Source organism: Hetaerina americana, unplaced genomic scaffold (assembly GCF_022747635.1).
Source record: "Hetaerina americana unplaced genomic scaffold, ioHetAmer1.1.p SCAF_42, whole genome shotgun sequence".
Taxonomy (NCBI): Eukaryota; Metazoa; Arthropoda; class Insecta; order Odonata; family Calopterygidae; genus Hetaerina; species Hetaerina americana.
This window is the reverse complement of record NW_027287008.1, coordinates 645,262-667,716: the sequence shown is the minus strand read 5'-3', so window position 1 is coordinate 667,716 and position 22,455 is coordinate 645,262. Positions and strand designations below refer to the sequence as shown.

General features: G+C 37.8%; 1 protein-coding gene across 1 annotated transcript in view; it reads left to right on the top strand.

Annotated features, from left to right (window-relative positions):
• Window positions 1-21,105, top strand: part of LOC139692852 (uncharacterized) — a 53,866-nt gene extending 32,761 nt beyond the window's left edge. Inside the window, exons 2-5 of the mRNA XM_071591165.1 lie at window positions 9,334-9,682; window positions 13,261-13,614; window positions 15,741-15,861; window positions 20,759-21,105. Coding sequence (XP_071447266.1) covers window positions 9,415-9,682; window positions 13,261-13,614; window positions 15,741-15,861; window positions 20,759-20,780 — 765 coding nt within the window. The 5' untranslated portion in view covers window positions 9,334-9,414 and the 3' untranslated portion in view covers window positions 20,781-21,105. The remainder of the gene's footprint in view (window positions 1-9,333; window positions 9,683-13,260; window positions 13,615-15,740; window positions 15,862-20,758) is intronic.
• The last annotated feature ends 1,350 nt before the right edge of the window (window positions 21,106-22,455 follow it).

Genomic DNA, 22,455 nt, shown 5'->3' with positions numbered 1-22,455 from the left:
ACATACATATCTAACGCATGAAGATTGTCTCAATCAGCTTTCACGCAGTCGTCTTACTCCATGATGACAATAAACAGTATTTTCTGTGTTATCTCTTTTTTACAAAATAAACGGTAATTTCCTGCATTAATTTGATAGAGACTGTATTTTTTCGCCTAAGGAAAGGTGGGAAAATATAGACTCTATTCCAGCAGGCGTTGTGACTAGTGACGTCCAACGCCCATTAAAAAAACGTTCCACAGAGAGAAGGAATTATAGGCATGTTCCGGATATTATAATGACTTCAGCACTTTATTTTTCTTCAAAGGCCAGTTTCCAGATTTGCATATACTTAAAGAATATTTTTACGTAAAATTTGATAAGGTTTTAATTTCAGTTCATGTTTCCCATTTTACGGATTTTAAAAGTTCATGATGTTATATTATCTCATCAAAAGAATTTCAATATTATAAAAACTCATACTTTATATTTAATTGTACAAAATATAAGAATTAGGATTGTAATTTGCATTCAATTCAGCATTGCATACATTTAATAATAAATCAGAGGAAAATATTCAAGATATTTCACGAACAAGTGATTTCACATATCTATTTCTCTGCTCTTAGAAATCGCCGACATAGGATGTAACGTGGAAATTGTCGTCAACATTTTGAATGTTTAAATATTAGGAAACAAATGATTAGACTGGTAATTATTTACTCACCATGATGGCGGAAAATTGATGCCCAAACTGTTCTATTTGCTTGTAGGGCTTTCCAATTGAGAAGGACGTAATGAGGCCTAAATACACTTAAAAGCCATCGAGCCCAAGCAAGACATTTTTGCTCCAGGTGGCACGGGGTCGTGACCTTTTGAATGAATGGTGGGCAAGATTCCAGACTTAGCCGCCCAGAAAATTAACTACCTTCCAGGATGATTATGAAACAGACTTAAGGTTACAAACAATGGTTCCATGTAGCTCATTAATAACATTAAATTGATATCGAGAAATATCAATTTGTAATTACTTTATTAATTATGTTATTAATCAATGGAATTACAATAATATCTTCATACTAATACTTCATAGTAAACTTCCATTTTGTCGCTCAGCCCCGTAGCATATTCATAATTATCCGTTAGATTTTATTAATTTACACGATGAAAATAATTAGATATTCTCGAAATCATAGGGTTTTCTCTTTTCCATAATAAGTATACAAAAATATGCGGAAAAATTAAGTGCATGTCTTTTTTCCTAAATCAAAAGAAACAGCCACAATCATGCTGTGCAACAAAGTTTCCATTCGCTGTCATTCACGCGAAATGAAAGCAGTGGTGTGACGGGGAAGGTGTGAAGGGAAGGCGTAACCCGCAACAAAATAACACATTCCTTCACAATTCCTTTAAAATGCCAGAGGCTGATCACGGCCCATCCACTCCTCGTTTCCCGCCCGCGTCCGACATGGAAAAAGTTATTTACCGATTTGTTGGATAGCTGCTCATTGGTCCCGACCGAATTCCTGCGGTGCGAGAAGTGGTTCCCAATTTGAGAGCTTCGCTCCCGATATGCCGAAAGGTCATGGGGAACGAGTTCATTTCGCACGATCCCCCCGCCGAAAAAGTTGAAATAAAATAGATCGTGGCGGTCGTCGGTGAGGCTTCTGAGGAAGGACGTCGCGAGGAAGATTCGAGACGCGCCGAAACTCTTGACGAAGGGGAAGTTTAGGGATCGACCTGGAACAGTTTTGCTTCCGCAACGGAAAATACGGGGTGAATCCGTTAGGGTTATGAGGCTGTTGGAGGCGGCGGAGGGAAGGAAACGGGGGCGAAGGTGGAAAAGAGCAACGCCACAGGTTAACACAGAAGGGGGAGGTGGGAGGGTATCGGCGAACGGAACTGTTGATTTTGGAGTCATTTTTCACTGGGTTGGAGGAGGAAAGGATAGGAGGGGGGGGTAGTTCGACCTCCACACGGTTCTCAATAAACCTCCTCCCGGAGGTTGTTTCTCCAACCGCCGACCACTCCACGGAGGCTCTCTCCTCCCGCTTGGGGGAAGCCCGACTCCCGGGGTCCGTGGCGACGCCCCCTCACAAGGGATCATAATTGCCTCCCCTCCCCCTTCCTTAAGGGCTCCAATTTGCCTCGCTTACCTACTCCCCCCACTCCCTCTCGTTCCCTTCTCCTCACACTCCCCCTCACTACCTGTCTGCACCCCTTTCTTCACTTTCCCCCTCTCCCCGCTATCGCACCCACCGTCTTAAGTGGCTCCGAACGTCGTCATTCCCTCTCTCTCTCTCTTACCTTCTTCCACCTTCCCGATCTCCCATATAAAATTACTCATGACGTCAGGTTCTCGTAATTTTCCGATCATTTCCCTGGTATCGCCCTCCGTTTCGAGTCAACTGAGCTAAAGGAGAGCAGTTTCTCTGAAGAATATCAGGTCATTTTTTTTAACCTTTAAGACTCTTTTGAAAGCGCGAGGTTTCCCTTCGCAAGTTTCATTTTGCTTCACCGAGAAGGATATTAACGGAGTAACAATTCGTTTTCTGCCACCGTTGAAAGGTTTTGATGTTGAAGATTGAAGAAATAAAGTCATATTGATCAATTGATTGCGGGTAGAGACGAGGAAATGAACGCATTTTAGCCGCAAATAAAGTATGGTAGAACATCTGCGTTAAAAACTCAAAATAAATTGAACGAAAGTAAAACAGTTTTTTTAGCATTTCGTCCTCATAGAAAAGGCAATCGATGCTTGTAATACAATTGCAAAGAGAAAAGGAGTCAAATTACCAAGTCCACGATTCGTTTTTTACGCTCTGGTTTCTCCATTATTTTACAATACGGCTTATAGTTGATGGCATCATTTTGAAGTGAAAGTATCTACATATATAAAGTTCTTTATGAGCCATCCATTTATACATTAGAGAATAAAATTGTCTGAGGCGTCACTTTGTGGAAGCGATTCATATCGGAAAAGAAAGAAATACTTATGATGACTTTGTAAGTCGAAACCTAGGTCGTGTTAATAAAATATATGTGGAACAACCAAGTATTTCTTTCTTTTCCGACATTAGAGAATGTTTATATCTGGTTGAATTTCCGCGGAAGAGCCCCGCGAGGAAGATTTCGGGCATGTCGACTCTTGATGAATTGGACCTGTTCCTCATTCTATTCGTATGTACTCTAAATTATATTTCTTTCCAGGCAAAAATTATTTCTTTGACTTTTTTCAGAAAATATTCATCAAAATATAATGAAAATTTGCTGAGCGAATAATACACGCGGTATTATCTACAATAAATAAAGCAATGATTCAGTAAGAAACTCGAATTAATTGTTTGATTAACTATATCTCAAGCAAAATAAGGAGAAGGAAATTATCAATGAGAAGTTTCTCCGAGTGTCAGTGATAAACCAATTCTCAGAAACTGAGTCAAGTAATAGAAGCATCCACACAAGTTGTTTATCACTACGACAGGAATACATTTCTTTTACACAATTTCAAGCATGACACAAAATTTAAAAATAACGAGCGCACATGGTTGTGGATGAGCGGCTTTTGTTACAATAAGGCGAAGGCGGGAGAGGCGCCAAGGGAGTAAATTACGGAGAGTAACTGATGGAACGGAGGATGTCACGTGGACGAGGGTGAGGTAGGAATACACGGATATTCCAGCTAAGGTGAAATATGATAATGTTGTGCCTGCTCTTACCGGATGATGGACGTACCCCCAGAAGGGAAAGCATACTAATATTATCCATTTAAATTTTCAAGAAGTATAATTTTTAATAACTAATATTGTGCTTAATAAAAAGGATTCAGAATAACTAAAAACTACTTTTTATCTGCTTTTAAGAGAAAAATATTCATTGAGAAATCTTTGATTTTACGAAGTTATGCAATATGTTTAGACTTTCAAAACATTTAGATTATGACTACTTAGCGCTACTGACTGGAGGGCCCGGGTTCGATTCCCGGGCAAGCCTCTCTGAGTACCTGCTGCTCCACCCAAGCTATATGATTTTTCGGGTACGAGATCTTCCTGTGAAACCGTTACCGGCACAGGGAAAGGAACTTCCCCCCTTACCCTGATGTGTGAATTTCTCACGCCGTCGAGCTTAGTACTGGGAGAACTCTACCATCACCTACTAAACCAACCTTCGGGTTGATTACTGTGTTTATAGTTTTCTTTTTGGTCACACATGAAGAGAAATAGAAATTAATGATAACATCTATATTTTTATATTTTATTGTGTTTTTGTTGATGAAACTTTCAAAAAAAAGATATTAATGAAGCATGAGATTTTATAACCTCAAAGAACTTATTCAGCTTTTCTATAGAATTTAAGCATGAACTCAGAGAAAAAATGATCAGAAGAAATACTGCAAAAATGGAATATGAAATATCGGGAATTAGCTGGTATGTAGTGGAAAAATTAAGACCAGTCATACATAATGTAACAGGAAGAGTGATTGACAAATGAAAAAATATAGATTAAACTATTTTGCATATCTTAGAGAGGAATATTATCGATTGTGTGTTACTTGTACTAACAACGGAGTACAGAAAGAAAGGTGAAAAAGAAATTGGTGGTCCCAGTGAGTCATCTTAATTCGGAACGTTATCTGTAAAAAAAAAGATGCAATCCGAATCCGCATCAAAGGTGTTGACGCAAATTAATATTAGGTTCCAAAGTATTTAAAAATTTTAATTGTAATTTTTTAATGTTCTATCTGAAAAATGTTCAGTGATCTTAACTTGATTATAAAACCAACAAAAGTAAGTTCAAATAAAATTGGGTCTCAATATCAACCTTGAAAAAGCCAGCCAAACACCTAGAAGAATACGCACAATCATAACCACACCTCTTATCCGAGTGATATAGAAGCCGCGAAATATGCGACTATTGTTTGTTTTTAAATACAACTTAAACGCCTGTTGTTTCGACATATGTTCATGTTTTATCATGTACTAAAGTTAAAAATCCAAAATCTCTTTTCATAAGAGCGGCTCAGTTTACACCCTTTAACTCGACTGTTTGAAGAACCGGCGTGGGTTCCTCGCCACTCAACCCCTCAAGTCATCAAACTAAGGGTTTTCAGTGTTAACAACGGTGAAGGTTTAAGGAAAATAATTCTCACGGTTATCATGGCATACAAGGAAGAGATATAAATGTAGTTAATAAGGCAGCATGAGGTGCTTCTGCCTAAAGAACTCACGATATGTTTCCCCGATTAAAATTTCATATGTATGTATGTATGTATGTATGTATGAGTGTGTGTGTATATATATATATATGAAAATAATATATAATATATAATAATATAATATATAATATATATATACATATATATATACATATATATATATATATATATATATATATAACATATGAATTTTTAATCGCGGAAAAAGGACTACTGTTTCTTCCGCGTTATATATATATATATATATATATATATATATATATATATATATATATATATATATATATATATAAATTTATATATATATATATGAAAATAATATATAATAATATAATATATATATATACATATATATATATATATATAACATATGAATTTTTAATCGCGGAAAAAGGACTACTGTTTCTTCCGCGGAAGACGGAGATAAATTCCGTCGAAATTATTAAGAAATAACGTGTGAGTGTTATTTTTTGTCGCTTTCCAAGTTTTATATGTAAATATATATATAAATTTATATATAAATGTATTAATTTTCAATATAAAATAAATTTATTATTAGCTAATGAATAAAATTTAGACGAGGAAATTCAGGTTAAAATTTATTTCATTCATAAGTTTTAGATTGAGACAAGTCATGTTGACAAAGAGTAGGTATTCATGGTCTAATTAATTAAATTTAACTCGATGCGGTCGGCATTCATCTAAAATGTTATGATGCATAAGCCCGAATCTTGGCAACTATACTCAAATTATATTTTTTCAGGGTTCAGGGCGATAAGACGACTTGAAGATGGAATTGTCCCTTTGGGCCCCAACTGTTCGATTTGCCTCACTGTAACAAAAAGGAATATTATTTGTTAGTTATCATCTCACGCCGGTTGAAAAATCGTTTCCATTTTAAAAGAATGCACCAAAATGCGAATTTATTATGATATGCTCCTTCAGTTGTATTTTTCATTCACAAAATTATTCCACTGACAAACATTATCATTGATTTATGCAATAAAGTTTTAAGTAAGAGAAAAAAGTAAATAATTTCAAGTGCGACATATGTTACTCCTCACTTATTCACATTCTTAGCATGTTGAGCATAACAAACAGGTTTGCTAGCAAATAGGTCGACAAGGATGTGTTTATATTTAGCATTAAATTCTATTCATCGAGCAAAATTCTGAGTGGATGAGTGAGATGATGGGATATACCAGTTCGTTCGTATTCTTTGCTGCCGGAAGAGGCGCCTGAATGCATATATTCTGTTTTTCTTTACTCTATGCTCCATATAGACCCCTAAACTATGAATATTCATTGATTATTGAACACTTCGATTAAATTTGGCTGTAAAGAAGCTGCACCATGAATTACAGGTATTACTATTTTACTTACCACCAAAAGCATTTTTTTTACCACAACATCCGTGCAACCACACAAATTTTGCTAATTTAACGTTCGTGATGGGTGACTGTTTTTCAATAAGACGGGGGATAATTTTTATATTAAATTATTTTTAAATGTGTTTAAATGGGGTTAGTCAATAACGCGGGTGCGTTTACGATATTTTTTGATTTTTCCATAAACAAACTTTAACCCATCAACTCTGTAAGCAAGCACGTCAGGATTGCTAACACCCTGTTTTCATTTTCAATAAATAAACCAATATTTCATCAACAAAAACACAATCATTTAAGCTAAAAATCAAAACAGGAGGCCAAGTGAAAAGGATATCGGGGATCCTGGTCCACGATTCCTTCGTTCTAAGTTTCTTCTCGGTCGCACAAATCAATATGTCCCTCATAACGAAATAAAAATCTTTTATAATTTTGGACGCTTCTTAATGGATTCAACCGAACCAGCTGAATTATCAGTTGAGAATCAATGCTCGCCTACCCTATCGAAGCAACGAACAGAAAAAACTTCCTGAAAAATAATTTCCGTTGTGGGCGTTAAAATTGAATAAACCTCAATTAGTGAAATGAACGCCCTTTTTACTGTTATTTAAAGAAATAAATGTTCCAAATTAAAAAATCAGAATAAATATTCGGAATTAAAGCGACTTGCGTCTATATAAGTACCTATTCACGTCTGAATCTTCAGGTTTTAAATTACCCAATGTCACCGACTGCTTGGCCGCTGTGAAACGTAATTTTTTTCGAAGTGAACAGTTTTTTCATTCAGCTTGAAAAAAGTTTAAGAATGGTTAAAGTTGAAGCATATGTTTAGAGATGTCATGTATTACACTAAATTGAGTATTGCCGGTTCCTTAATTTAGTATCTGCCGGTTTCTCAAAAAAACTTCTCAAAATATGATTCATAAATGTCTGCATCAATATCCATGCTCCTTTAATAACACAATTTTTCTTTCTCCGAGAAATATTTCAACCGTGTTTAAATATTTATTTTTATGACTCAAAAATTGCACTGGATATATTTATTAAAAAATAAATTCCAATTAGGCTTTGTATTTCAACTAACACCAATGTTACCCACTTCTTTTTCTTTTGTGATATGCGCTGGTCTAAAAATAGGGAAGCATTCCTTAAAAATTTTAAATACTCTACCAGGGCTATGATATAGGCGATCAAAGAAGTAACGAAAATATAATGTAGGAAAAGTGAACAGTTAAAAGCTATTCGAGGAGAAAGGTTTTAAGGGATTACGGACGGTAATGATAGATACTAGCAAAAGGAATTGAAGAGATTAGCAGGTTACGGAATGTAGCTTTAGGAGCTGCCACAAACTAATCCTCAGAAAACATAATCCTGATGACGAAAACTATGCTAAACGATAGTCGGTAATTTTGACAGTGCAAACGTTTTGTTTTACCTTTGTGCATGTGTATGTGTGAGTCTGTGTGTGTGTATATATGTGTGTGTGTGTGTGTGTGTGTGTGTGTATATATATATTTTTTTTTATTAAGGTAATCTACCGGTTAAGGTAGGTTTTTGGATGGACACAACTAACTACCAAACAAATATTTTATTACTCCTAACAAAACACAAAATCCATCATCCTACTCTATATCAGGTCCCTCTTCATCTCTGAGTACTTTCTTCCTCCCTTCATCCCGTCCAACATCCCTATCCTGTTCCTTCCCTTTCCTCTTTTGCCCAACATTCTACCCTCTATCACAGTCTTCAACATCCCACTACCGGTCAACACCCCCTTCATCCACCTTTCCTGCCTCCATAGGATTGCTCCCAACAAACCCCTCTCTTCGCCCACCATACCAAGTACTTCCTCGGTATAGTGGGCGAAGAGAGGGGTTTGTTGGGAGCAATCCTATGGAGGCAGGAAAGGTGGATATATATATATATATATATATATATCCCCTGTACTCAGTTCCCAGTTCCTTCCGTTCGTAGAGAACTATGGTCTTGCCATCGAAAATGTCTATAATTTCAAAATGTCAAAATTTCATCTTTGGTTGTCAAAGCTATCTTGCTCTTTCGTTTGAATTACTATTCATATCCGTGAGTTTTTCGTTAAAAATGCGTATATATATATATATATATATATATATATATATATATATATATATATATATATATATATATATATATATATATATATATATATATATATATATATATATATGTATATATCATACAGATGTAGATTTTTAAACCATAGAAACACAAAGAAAGGACACTCACATATGTTGTTTTGACGTTTCGACGGCACGGCCGTCGTCTTCAGAATAGCTATTCTGAAGACGACGGCCGTGCCGTCGAAACGTCAAAACAACATATTTGAGTGTCCTTTCTTTGTGTTTCTATGGTTTAAAATAAACCTCTCTGTTTTTATACATTTGTGCGTCGCCGAAGAGCGTTCCATTTCGAAGATATATATGTATATATGTATATATATATATATATATATATATATATATTTATTTATTTATATACATATATCAATGTGTGTGTGTGTGTGTGTGTGTGTGGTTAGCGCATTATTTTTCCTTCAGTCTGTCTTTGTCTTTCTTTCTGTCTGAAGGAATTTAAACACTCTTGTTCACACGTATATAAATGTAGACTTGTAACATCTAGGGAGGAGGGGACGGACTCAATTTTGCCCCGCCCAGGATCGCGGTCACAAGAAGCCTCCATCGGAGTGTAATCAAAGAAAAAACTCCTTTTTTGCAGATCGAGAAAGGCACCTCCAGGCGACCCACGCCAATTCGTCGGCCCACCTCGGCGTCCCTCATCACCACGACCGATAGAGCGATGGCGTCCACAGCACCCACACCTCCCCCAGCCCTCCCCATTGTCCTCCTCTTCTGTCTCCTGGCCTCCTCGGCCGCCTCCGCCGCCCCCGCAGCCCCCGACTCCCACCACTCCCCATCGTCCCACGCCGACTCGAATCCCGGACTTTCCATGTCGACCGGCGAGAGGGTCGCGTCGGCGCCGCTGATGGACTCGATAGCTGCCGCCACCTCCGGGGACAGCGAGGAAGGCGAGGACGCCGCGGCGGAGGCCGGGCACAAAATTCAAGGTGAGGCGTAGCAAAGAAAATAAAAGGGAGCGGGCTTTGGAAGGGGAAATGCGCTGGCTCCCTCCTCCTCTACACGTAGACGTATATAAATCTTTCGCCCGCAGCGGACCATCAGGGGTTGAAGCCTTCGAAAGACAGGGAAAGTCAATTTCCGCGTATTTACCGGAAGACGTGCAAAGGCGATTGATTCCGGCGGGAGAGGCGCTGAAACGGCGTTGCTTCCAAGAATGTGTGTTCTGAATATAATAAAGACTCCCGGGAGGCTTTCTAAAGGATCAAATTTTCGATACCAACCTTCGCTCTTTCACCTTCCCCAGGAAAATGCAAGGTATCGATAATATTCCGTCCTCCATCACGGTCTTAAGTGTATCCCCTGGAATATGGATACGTCACTACTAGATTCCAAAAGAGATGTGTCCAAATAATTTTAATTCAAATGATAGCTCAAAGAAAACACCTCGTAACAGGTAGTCATACCACTTCACATGGATAACATGTTTTCACAAGTGCCAAATAAAGGCCTACCAAAATTATTCATGACTTCAAATGAAATCATTCGTAAAAATTAAAAAGTCCCCTTTCCAGTGATGTTAAGCGAGCACTTGCGAAACATTTTCATCGATCTGCTTCCTCCTTCAAGTTCGATTTCTTCAAAGCTGCAGTCTCACTCAGCTACAGAAATTGAGAGCGCTGCCTCCAAATGTTTATCATATAGATTTTAGCATTAATGGGAAACTTTCGGAACGTTATATATAATAATTAATCACGTATTTCGTCAAAGTTTATTTGCAGCATTACTAGTATTTTTCCAAATACTGAGGAGCAATAATAACCATGTAAAAATTTAGCATGATAGTCAATGAAATGATTTTCATACTAGATTTCAGGAATAATTCTTCCTGCGTAAGCGAGTATACGAGATATTCAGGAAAGGCTTGTGGGTGTTTCGCTAGTAGATTTCCTACTTAAAGGGCCCATGGTAATGTAAAACCCTCCATATTTGGCCAAATTCATATAGTTTCACGTGAAAAGACAACTAATTCGGTTAAAAAGCATGGCATATCTTTTCCAAGGAATATATGTTTAAACCCTCTCTCGCTACGGCAAATCTTTTCACATTTTGAGAAACTACCAGGTGTCTGATATCCCCCTCCACTGGCTCCATCCCAAGTTATGGATTAACCCAAAACAGCTGTTGCCACCGTTCCGGACTCAGGAGACACTAAACACGATTACGAGGCATTTGGCCCCTTAGCGAGAATTTTCTTTGAAAGGTACAATATCTGTAAAATAATCATCTTAAAAGTTATATTTCGTTAGTATTGAATACTCATTACACTTGTTTATTCATAACAAGTGTAATGGCTTGTTCACTTGCAATGGCTTGTTCAGCTTGTTCACTTGCAACAAAGTTATCAAAGCGGTAGTTTTCGCTGTTTTATGGAAATATATAAGCGCACTACCAAAATTTTCCCGCGCACACAACGTCGACGATCACTGGCCTAGACAAAATTCTATCTCGAGACTTAATTAATACAATTAATTACTTTGGTAATCCGGGGAGGTTTAGCCAAACAGTAAAAAGACTAATCTTGGACGAAGGACGTCAGCCACCGTGAACCCCTTAGCGTAATTTAGATGGGACAACAGATCACAAATTGTTCCCTTCGAGTACAATTTTGCTCCAGCTTTTCAATATCCCGCAAGCCGTCAAAAGAGAGAGGGTGGCAACGGTGCTGGGAAATTGTGAAAAAACAAATGACTCCCTAAATGCACATCTGTATCATTAAGTTATCAAATCCTCCTTTTTTGTGCTCACGAATGTTGTGAAGAAAAAACGATTTTCCCAATCCCTCTGATTGACATTGGTTTTCGCTAATTTTGTCACTCGTCACTGCCATTTTGTCTGACTTGGATTATTGGATGTAAAGGAAAATAGTCTGACCAATCAGTTACTTTTTTAGTTCAATATATGTAGAAATGCCAATAATTCGTGTCTAGGTTCCATTTCAAATTTTAGAGTCATTATTTGTCGCCTCGGCTTCTTTGTTAGTAACTTTCATGGCCAGGGGAATTTTATAATTTTATTTTAATATAAAAATAAATATCTTTTATATTGAATCCACATTATCGCTGCACGGTTGATTTGTGTTATATCCAAAGAGAAATTACATTTTGCCCTAAATTTTTTTCTAATATATTAATGTGAAACGAGACTTCACTTTACCCTTTCAATAATGCAATTGACTGGAGAGTTCTCGATGCTTACATTAAACCCTTCCAGTTATAATTTACAAAATTTTCCGGACCGTATAGATTTTGTTAAAGTGTACAGCAAGCATTCATTATCCATGACCTGTGCCTTCCCAGGGAAAGTGCAGAATGGGCTCAGGGGAGCTGTTAGGTTTCTCCTAGCTGTAAATATCTTAATCAACCAGATTTCAAATGGATCTGCTAGGTGCTGTGGACACTAAAGTTGTTCTCAAGAGATACACAAGGTAAAAAGGCAAATATTTTGTGCACATTAGACAAAAATTGCTTTGAATTTTAACATAATATTTCAATATGTCAACAAATTCAATATCGAAAGACGTCCGACGGATAATAAGTATTATGGCGTCCACATTTTTACCGATTTCTGCCTATCTACAAGTTGTTACTACTTTTACGTGCTGTTTTATTGTGTTTGTCGATAGCCAATCAAGAGGATACTGCGGCAGGCTTCGTTACTTTCACAAATTATCATTTGAGGTATAAAACGAGTTCTTTTGTGAGAAAGAATTATTTAGTTTTCATTGGCTTTCAAAAGAAGAGAAGCTAACTTTTGTGCATCATTCTTTCGGAATCCTTCCTCCCGCCCACAATTGGTGACTAAAAAAGTATATATCAACACGCAGAAAAATTTTAACTGCCAGCAAATAAAATAATACCAATTGTCAACAATCATTGTTTCAACTAATAGTTGTTATTTATTTAAAATCTTTATTGCGACGATATTGAGACAGTTTAGTAACTCCCTCCTTCAACCTAACCCTGAAGCATAGCATTGAGACAATTACAAACACCCATGTCCAAGGTGAAGGAAGACCCACCCAAGCGAGAATGGAAACCACGCCCTTTGGGTTGAAAGGCGAGGTTGGTCACCATGCAACCACGCCGTATGCTCTAATTATAGCTTGCAGGTTCACACGTGAAAGGGCTCAAGTGTCGCGTATCACACGCTTTCCTTAAGGGATTACATCCGTTTACTGTATTCTTAATTTTTCTATATACTTATATACTAGGATCCCTCAGATTCAACCAAAACGTGCGATTTTTCGGGTACCAAATTATGGGAAACCACAGGCACTATAGGGAAAGGAACTGATCTCCGTCATTACCCTGATGTATGGATTTCACGCGCCGTTAGGCTTAGTCCTGGGTGGGCTCTACCCTCACCTATGAAACCAACTTCTGCTTTGATAACTATGGTATGGTTCGTTGGTTGGTATAAAAACCAATGGTCGAGGGAGTGCTCTGCGCGGCATTTGGTAAATATACAATTTCACTTACGCCCTGCTTCCCTCCCTGCCCTGCAGTTCGAGACGCAGGTCGCTTCTGGAGCGGTAGCCGCTATGGACGGAGCGGCCGCAGCGTGGGCGCCGGTGGGGCGTCGGAGTCGCAGACCCACGGTGGAGGACGCTCTGGCGGATCCACGTTCGGTATGGCCATGGCCCTCCGCTCCAGCGGCCCCGTGATCCAACCGCGCCACGACAGGTTCTTCTTGGGCAGCCGCTACGGGAAGAGGGCCCAGGGGCCGAGATCAGAGTGGAGGAGGGCCGGCGACGAGGAGGAGGAGGAAGAGAGCGGAGAGCAGCAGGAGGAGAGGGCGGGAGGCGGCATCGGGGAGGAGGACACGGCCCGGACCGTGAAGGAAGCTCTCCGCCTCAGAGGTGACGGGCAAACTCAGCCGACAGGGAGGGAGGGAAAGACCTCAGGGTCCTCCATGGTGGTATTGGGGGAGGGGAGGGTGTAATCGGAAGAACAAGGCGTGACACCACCCACACCCAAATTTGTAAATGTCTCCCAGCTCCAAGAGGTCTCCAACTTCAAAATTTCCCTAAAGGGAAATTTGAGCTAAGGAGACTTCATAAGAACTCCTAGAGCTTGTATATCACGAATCGAAATCTAGCCCAGAGACCGCTTAGAGGCTCCCAGAGCAGATGGTTATTGATACGGACTAGACTGATGCTTTTACTGCTGGCCAGATTATTTTTGAAGTTTTAAATCCCAGATCGGCATAGAGGTTGACCCGTAACTGAACAATTTTTACGAATCGAAACCTTGCTCAACAAAACTTTTGATGATGAATCGAGTTTACTTGTTTAAAACTACCATCAGTGTGTGTAGCTGTATTGATAACAACGCTGAAATCAACACTAATGAGCTTGGAGCACCAAATGAGTGAATGATTGGTTTAATTAGCGAAGGAAACAATAGCTTAAACAATACTTCTACTGCTTACCATATTTCTCCAAGTCTGGTCCAAGTGTTGTGTGCAAAATAATCGGATGGGAACAACTCCGCCCAGGTATCGAACCCGGTCGGTATTGAACTCGCACAGAAATGAAACGCGTAAAAATCGACCTTCCAATATGGACTCCCATAGGGGTTCACACTACCTGTAATCACCAATTAATTCAGGAAAGATCTAAAATCATCGGCTTTTTGCTATGGAGATGTTACAACACTACCGCCTCCTATTTTTGTATGCAATTAACTGGGTTTGTCAAATCTGTGCAGTCAAACCATTGCTCTTGCCAAGGTCTGACAATTGGACGAGGTGAAGCAATATTTCATAATCCAGTTTTGGAGTAAATCGCTCTTTAAGTAACTGCAACGTTCGGGAATGGATTTACATCCCTTTAGAGGGCATCACGTAACCCGTAGGTATTGGTTCACTTTAGACAGCACACTACATTCATTCAGACATATTTCAAAATAAAAATCTCGGATTGGAGATTGGTCATATATCACGTCACTGTGTCCTGTCCGGATCCCTTCCTAGTATGACCTCTAAGGCGAACTCGAGCTAACTAGCTAATTACGAGCTCGAGTCCCATCTTGTATACTGTCCGCTCAGTCACTGCTTCACTAGCTGTCGTTGCCCATTGTGTTCATAATTGGACCAATGGTCACGCTCATGCAACGAAAATTAACAGTAATGCTCGGTAATACCCTCCGTTTGATTGGCTACAAAGCGTCCATAAAACGAAAATCATGTCAGTGAATTTGGTTAGCTATATTTTCTAAATGTCAGCGATGATTATTCAATGATAAGGCATACTTGTCTATTAAGGATAAACAAATAGCTTAATAGCCTTGATTCAAATAAATTTATGACGTTTTTTAAAACTTATTTCTACGACAATTTTAGGCCTCTCTCCAACAATGCCCATTTATAGCCTCTCCTTCTTGTTTGGTGATTGCTTGGCTTGGCTTGAATGGTGGCGGTTTCCAAAAGACCGATACGAGAATGATATTATTGATATGATGATTTCGTTTGTTACTCCAACAACCAATCTCAAATAGTCAGTTATTTTCTTGGGCAGAGCGACAATTCAGTCGTGAAATAATTGATGAGCTAACTTTGATTCTTGTTCCTAGAACCAGGCTAAGTGTCATCTAGAAGTTTTTGCTTTGGTCAAAAAGAGCCTTTTTTTTTGTTTCTTTCCGCGCTAATTGCATTCCTAAACTGGTGACTTTCTGCCCTTTCTCTGAACTCATCTGGGCCCCCAGGGGTCGAACTTCATTCTTTTACTTCAACAGATGTAGCCTTTGGCTTGGCAGGCAAGAACGTTTCTCGTCAGCCCATTTGGGATGGCTAGTTCGAATTTAAATGTAAAGTTTTCAATTAGCCCTAATTAAATGATTCCAAACTAAAAATCCTCAATAAATTAATGCTACTTCGCACAAATCAGTGTGTTTTATCTCATGTGTAAAGATAGATTACATTTATTTAATAGCAAAAGGGATATCAAAGACTAATAATTTAATTGATTTTTATTTCTTTATCTAGCTTTTCCTGGAGATTCTGAAGAGGTATTTGGAGTGACCTCGCAAAGGCTATCTTCTGCACTGCAACCAACTTCTTGCATTTATATGGGAATGGGCAACTTATATCGTTGCTATGAAGGAAGGTTAGTAATTGGTCACAATACATTACCCAAAGAGCTCAACAGAAAATGGTAATCCATCCTAGAAACGATGTAGAAACGACGGTGAGATTTGCATTTCCTGGACATGCATGTAAACAATAAATAAATAATAAGATAAGCGATGAGAATGAAAACTAAACTTTCCAATACCGGTTATAGCTAACATTCACAGGACAAAAAGTGATAAGTTACGGTTTCGTGACTTGTATTGAAGCTGTAAATACTTTGGTAAAATTTAAAAACTCTGAACCTAGTAAATGAGGTGTTGAAATGAATATGTAATTACTTCCTGCAAGTTAATCATAGTGTTTAAATTGTTGGTTAAGTAATTAGTATGAGTTAATAAAAATTGAAAAACCTTTGCCAGCAGCATTCGTCTGGTAGCGTGGAAAAGATATTACGTGGCATAAACCTACTACGGAAGTTCTTTTTGTCTTTGGGAACTGTTGGATTGGTAGAATGTTCACAAATGAAACTATTTAGTTCTATTCCACACTTCCAACAACTGCTACGACCGAATATGTGTGCTGCTAATTAAAGATGGCGTAATTCTAAACACTGATCGTGGCAGTTATTAACAGTGTGTCATATTACATAATACTTGTGAATATGATCAAGTTCCACATTGTTAATTTGCCTGCCATCTACTTAACAGGCAAAATATTTTAGGAAATGGAGAAATTTGAATGAAAGTTATGATTGGTAGGTTCTGTACGTTTATTAATTTCCAGGAACAAACCCAAGATGCTTTTTTGATTTAACCTCTTAAGGTGGAACATTTAAACAAAACAAGCATCCTCCATTATTTGCTCCTTCGCAAGAAGCAGCCCTTGTAGCCGACGAATGTAAAGACGCAAATGTCTTTAGCTGTCGGTCGCCTCCCCTAAAACTACTACAAATGTAAATTTCCCCAAAGAACGCTGTCAGAGGAGTTCCAGCTTAAGACGTGCGAATCTTTCTTGAAAAGTGTTAAACGGAGAGTGCGTCACACGAATAGAATACAAGTTATGCAATTGAATGAAAGATTGTGCACAACGAGTAGTATTATGACGAAACTTTGGGTCGATTGAAGTTATGATGGAAAACCTCATTGCGTTAACAGTCATTAATAGTTAATAAATGGAAACAAAACGCAAAATGCACTCCTCGCGCATAATTCTTCAGACAGGAGCTCCACTGTGTATTGCATGGAATCGGAGGGCATCTGGGACTTTCTAAACGCGTCGACGGTAGACAGAGGGCAAGATACAAAAAAATTATTCATCTCGATTCCACGTTAGGACGTACAAAAATGAAATCAACCAGAAGACAAACTTCCGAAGCATATCACGGAAATTCTCAACTAGTAGGTTCAAAATAATCAAATATAGTTTTTTACGTTTCCATGTAACCAAATTTTCATCGTTCAGCTTTCTCTAAGCTCCGTGTCCAGTTTTCAATCCGGGGGCCCTATCTCTCGTTTTGACGAATGGAAAGGATAACTAATCGTCACACCACCTCATAAAGGTAAGGGAGGTCAATATTTACCCATTCGAATATCCCCACAGACCGACTTCCTACGATTGTAATTAACGGAAGCAGATGGTCATGGGAATGGATTATTCTGCCCTCCCGGCGAAATTTCTCCTGGACCTAATCGGCGATAAGAGGAGGGGGAGGGGTCATTAATAAAAAGCAACGTGCCCCGTGCCCTAAAGAGGCTTACCTCCACCCAAATCCGTTCCCTCTCTTTCTCTTACGCTTAAGTCAACAGATTAACCTTTCTCGTATAGGAAATTAAACCCGCGTGAAATGGAATTGAAAACACTAATGGAAGAGTAGTAAGGTGATGAGAAATTTTTCCTCTCAAACCAAGAGATCACGTAAATAAGCGCATGAGAACGATTCAGTTTGTAATTAAGAGATCCCAAGTAGACCATGCCATTTGGGCTTCATGGAATTAGAACAGAATGCTCACTGACGTAAAATATTTTTCATCTGCTTGGAAGAAATCAAAAGCTTGGCGTATCCAGAGTCTTCCAAAAATCAGGATAAATACAACACTGGGTATTGAACGGACAAACAAAATAAAGAGAAAATAAGATTTAAATTGGATGAATATTTTAAATCATAAGCTATTAAGAGGTTAATCAAGTTGTAGGGCTAAACTAAGCCTAGAACATACCCTAAAATAGTTAATTGCATTATGCTTTCTCTTAATAATATTATACTCTAAATAAAAGTTGAAAACAGGTTCGGCAGAATGCTGGAATTTGAATGACAGATCTTGACGATGCATATTTTTATACCTGTTTGCCTATAACGGTAAATAAGACATGAAATTAGCTCGTAGAAATCTAGAACAAAAGTTAAGATAATAATAATTACAATGATTGAGTGGTAGTAAGCACTAATTTTGTTTAATAAATCGTAGATATGCAAGATAAGTGCTCTTAATCGATAGCCCTCTTGCACTTCCATTTCCAGGTATCTGTATCCATTCAAGATGAGACTGTCGCAATTAGTTGTTAAGCATGCGCACAAAAAGCATACATTGATTCATTTTTTTCAATTATTTCAAGTATACTCCTAGGTTAAGAAAAAGATAAATGGAACTTGCATTCTCCTTTTACCCTTATTTTACAGTATTATTGTTAGGGTAAGAGATTTGAATGTTGTCAGAGTGAAACGTGAAACATTCAACGATTCACAAAATCGTGATGAGTACCTATCATGAAAATTATAGTAGAGGGAGCTGTGAGAATAAATAGGGCGCGTTCCAAAAGTAATACAAATATTTTGTTAAAATTAATTCAATGAACAGATTTGCGCAAACAATTAAAATGCTTCCACGTACTGTCCTTGGGCCTCTACATATTTTTCCAGAGACTCTACCATGGCCGTTACGCGCTCTGTAAGACGTCTCCGGGGACCTCTCGCAAGGTCTTCGTCAAGGCTGATTGAATCTCTTCTCTGGACGAAAAACGGGTTCCTTTCAGGGCTGCCTTAATCCGAGGAAACAAAAAGAAGTCAACAGGGGTGAGGTCAGGACTATAGGGGGGTGGGACAGCGTTGGCGCCTGGTGTTTGGCCAGGAACTCACGGATTCGTAGCGCGTTGTCGTGGTGGAGTTGCCAAGCAGCGGAGATGTCTTTCCTCGTCCTGATGACCCTTTTTCGGAGTCTTTCCAGTACATCTTCATAGTAGGCAGCGTTAACTGTCTGTCCTTGAGGAGCAAACTCCTTATGGACCACTCCTTTACTGTCGAAAGAGGCATTGTTTTCACTTTGATTTGCTCATTCTTGCCTTTTTGGGCTTGGGGTACTAGTCGGTGTGCCACTCAGAGCTTTGGCGTATTGTTTCTGGGTCGTATTCAAAAACCCAGGTTTCATCACCATTGATTACGATGTCCAAATAATCAAGTTCATGTTTAATACGTAGCAAAAGTTCACTTGAAATTTCCGCTCGGTTGGTCTTTCGTGACACGATCGGCGCAAAGAGGTTTACAATAACTGACGTCCTGCCGCTTCCACATCTTGGAAAACAATGAGGCTGAATTTACGGGAGAGCTTAGAACCCCCCCCCCCACACTTCCTCCAAGTAGTTTAATCCCACTTTGACCAATAGGAACAGCGCGGGAAATTTAATTGCATTACTTTTGGAATTCACCCTGCATGTCATCCGAAATACAAGTCGACGGAGATTTCTAAAATTACCCAAGCTCGCGTAGAATGCCTTTCGACACAATCTGAGTTAGAAGTAATCAAACTAAAAATAAAATATTTCGTACGTCAAAATATGTCAACGTGTTAGATAATCCATGGGATTTAGGTATGGTCTGCTGGTAAACCTCAAGAGTACCTAAATATTTTCACGCGTGTTAGCACGAGAGTTGAAATGAAATTCTATATGCTGTTAATATGTCCCAACAAACTCAAGGGGACCTTCATCACACCAAGATGGCCTGAGCCAGAACTCGCAATCGTCGATTGCCGAAAGGAATTGAAACGGACAATCCGAAGGAAAGAGTATTGATGGCCTAAGGGAGGAGACCAGTCATATCGAGTCACAGGACTCGTTTATCACACTCAGATGACGTACGAGCCCAAACCAACCAGCGATGTACCAATCAAGCTTTAAGACGTAGATATCCCCGAAGAACGTTGGGTACGGATTAAGCCACACTCTAAGACATCCGTATGGATTCTTACTTGGGTTTAAGCAAGAGATGATGAGAATGATGCAATTATGCTTCGAATCGGTTAAGATTATATATCGTATGGGAGTTCATCTCTAAGTATCTAGTAATATTCAAAAGCTTAATTATCACATGGTATAAAGATTATTCGCAAAATAAAACTGTTTTTCCAATGGCAAGACACGTATCAATATTCTGTAGCATATTCACGTGAAAACAGACTAGTATTTATTGCACAGAAAATGTGGATAATTACTTAAATTTTAAATTATTTCCACTTTGAATATTTGACACTTCCCTTGATTTTTCTTATTTATAAAGCATAATGGTTATTAATTCTTGTTCAAAAAGGTTTAGAACTACATAAAAATTATTTTTTTTGCTAGAAAAATTAGTCATTAAAATATTAAAATAAGGAATTTCTTCAAATTATACTTGAAAGGCATAATCCCCAGTGCGCATGTGCACAAAAAGTACAATACATTTCTTTTTTAACTGGGATTTCTTCTATTTGCGTTCTCTTTTTGAAAACGTTAGATAAGTCAAACTCCAGTGACTAGATGACACGCTTTATAATAAGTGCAGTCAACATAACACCCATTTATCGAAATAGCCGATGCTTACCCATAAAATTTTATATAAATCAACTTTTTTGCAAGTGTGTGCAAATCTGATGATTAGTTTTCTCTTTCTTTATTCTCAGGAGGGAAGGCGGAGTACATTGACCTGCCTCAATGCCACCTCGACGCTCAGCATCAGTGAAAAAAAGAAATCGCCAGAAGAAAAATGTTATCCATCTTCCATAAAAGAAAATCTGATGACACACGTCATTGTTATGAGAAAAAAACACTACGAACGCCTGGGAGAAGTATTCGATAGTAATTTATTCAAAATTAACAAAGAAATTCTTCCTTTAATTTCCATCTGTGTATAAGCGTTGCCCTTTCGTGAAATACATTTAAAAATGAATGAGTAATCTATGTAGTATAAAAAAATAAGACTTTCGTAATGGTACTGTATCTGATGTTAAAGAAGCACTTTCCAATACAATATGAGCAATATTATATTTCACATATAATACATAGCAATTAAGCAGATGCAAATCATGTCCTTTTTACTCAAAGAAGGTCCTTAAAAATATATTAACCCTTCAGCAAACCAAAGGAGTTTTAAAATTATTAAAAAATGATGCCTATTAATAAATATTGCAGAAAATGTTGCCAAAAGTGCGAATTTATTTCCCCCAAGAAAAGCACTGAGGTATTTACTTTTCATAGTTTTTTTCATCAACGGTGAAATATACGGCGATAAATGTGAAATTTTTGTAACTGAGCTGCATGCTCTGCTTTACAGTGTAAAAAAAAATTCGTCCAAAAATAAGCAGATACGAAATAGTCGGGAGTTATGCTGGTTTTCTTTATCTCAAATCTATAAGCCAATTAATGAGAAAGTATGATTTTTACCTTATTCTCACCAGAAATCATGATTAATTCTCCATTATATATATATATATATATATATATATATATATATATATATATATATATATATATATATACACTCCTATGTACAAAGTAAAATACAGGTAATTCTGAGATAAAAATGTCAAGAATTATGAAATAATATCATTAATGAAATGAGATCAGTTAAAAAGAGGTCATCATATAAATAATTTAGATACTGCTATTTTTAAATGGACGGCACTTGTATAATTCCTTTGTTAGATAGTCATTAAAAAATTTGTTTTCAGTTTATTCAATCCGAGACGATTGCCACAATATTGATAGCTATAGTCGTTGGAATAATGGAAATGAATTAAATAAGCTTTCATCTAGTTAGCAATTAATGCTAAAAAGAGCCAGAAATGGAAAATAAAAAGAATGTTAAGAAAACAAATTTGAGTACTTGAATTGCTGAAGGCAACAGAGAAAAATGCTAATATTATGGCTTTGTGATATTTACGTATTTAAGCGTTAGTAATAATAAATACCTACCTTTGAGGAAAAAACCAAAATTACATATAAACTATCCTCCTTTTGTGTTAATCTAAACAAATTATATAAAAACTTGAAATATTTACTTCCTGAATCATTATACAAATCCAGACTATCAGAGGTGTCAACTGGTTGCCATGAACAATTAACCAGGAATTATTTCAGGAAATAAGAAATGATGAAAAGTAGGTAGTCATGGATAATATAAAATAATGGATAGGATGAAAGGTGGCAAGAATCTTGATATTATCATTTGATTACGGCGGAGAAAAGATATCCGGTAAAGATGCATCACCGGAATTTAAAGAGTATGGTAAGTAGGTACAATTGCTGATTCATGGCTCATAAAATTAGAGGAGAAATAAACAAATACGAGCATGATTCCTCCTACGCACTTCCTATCCAA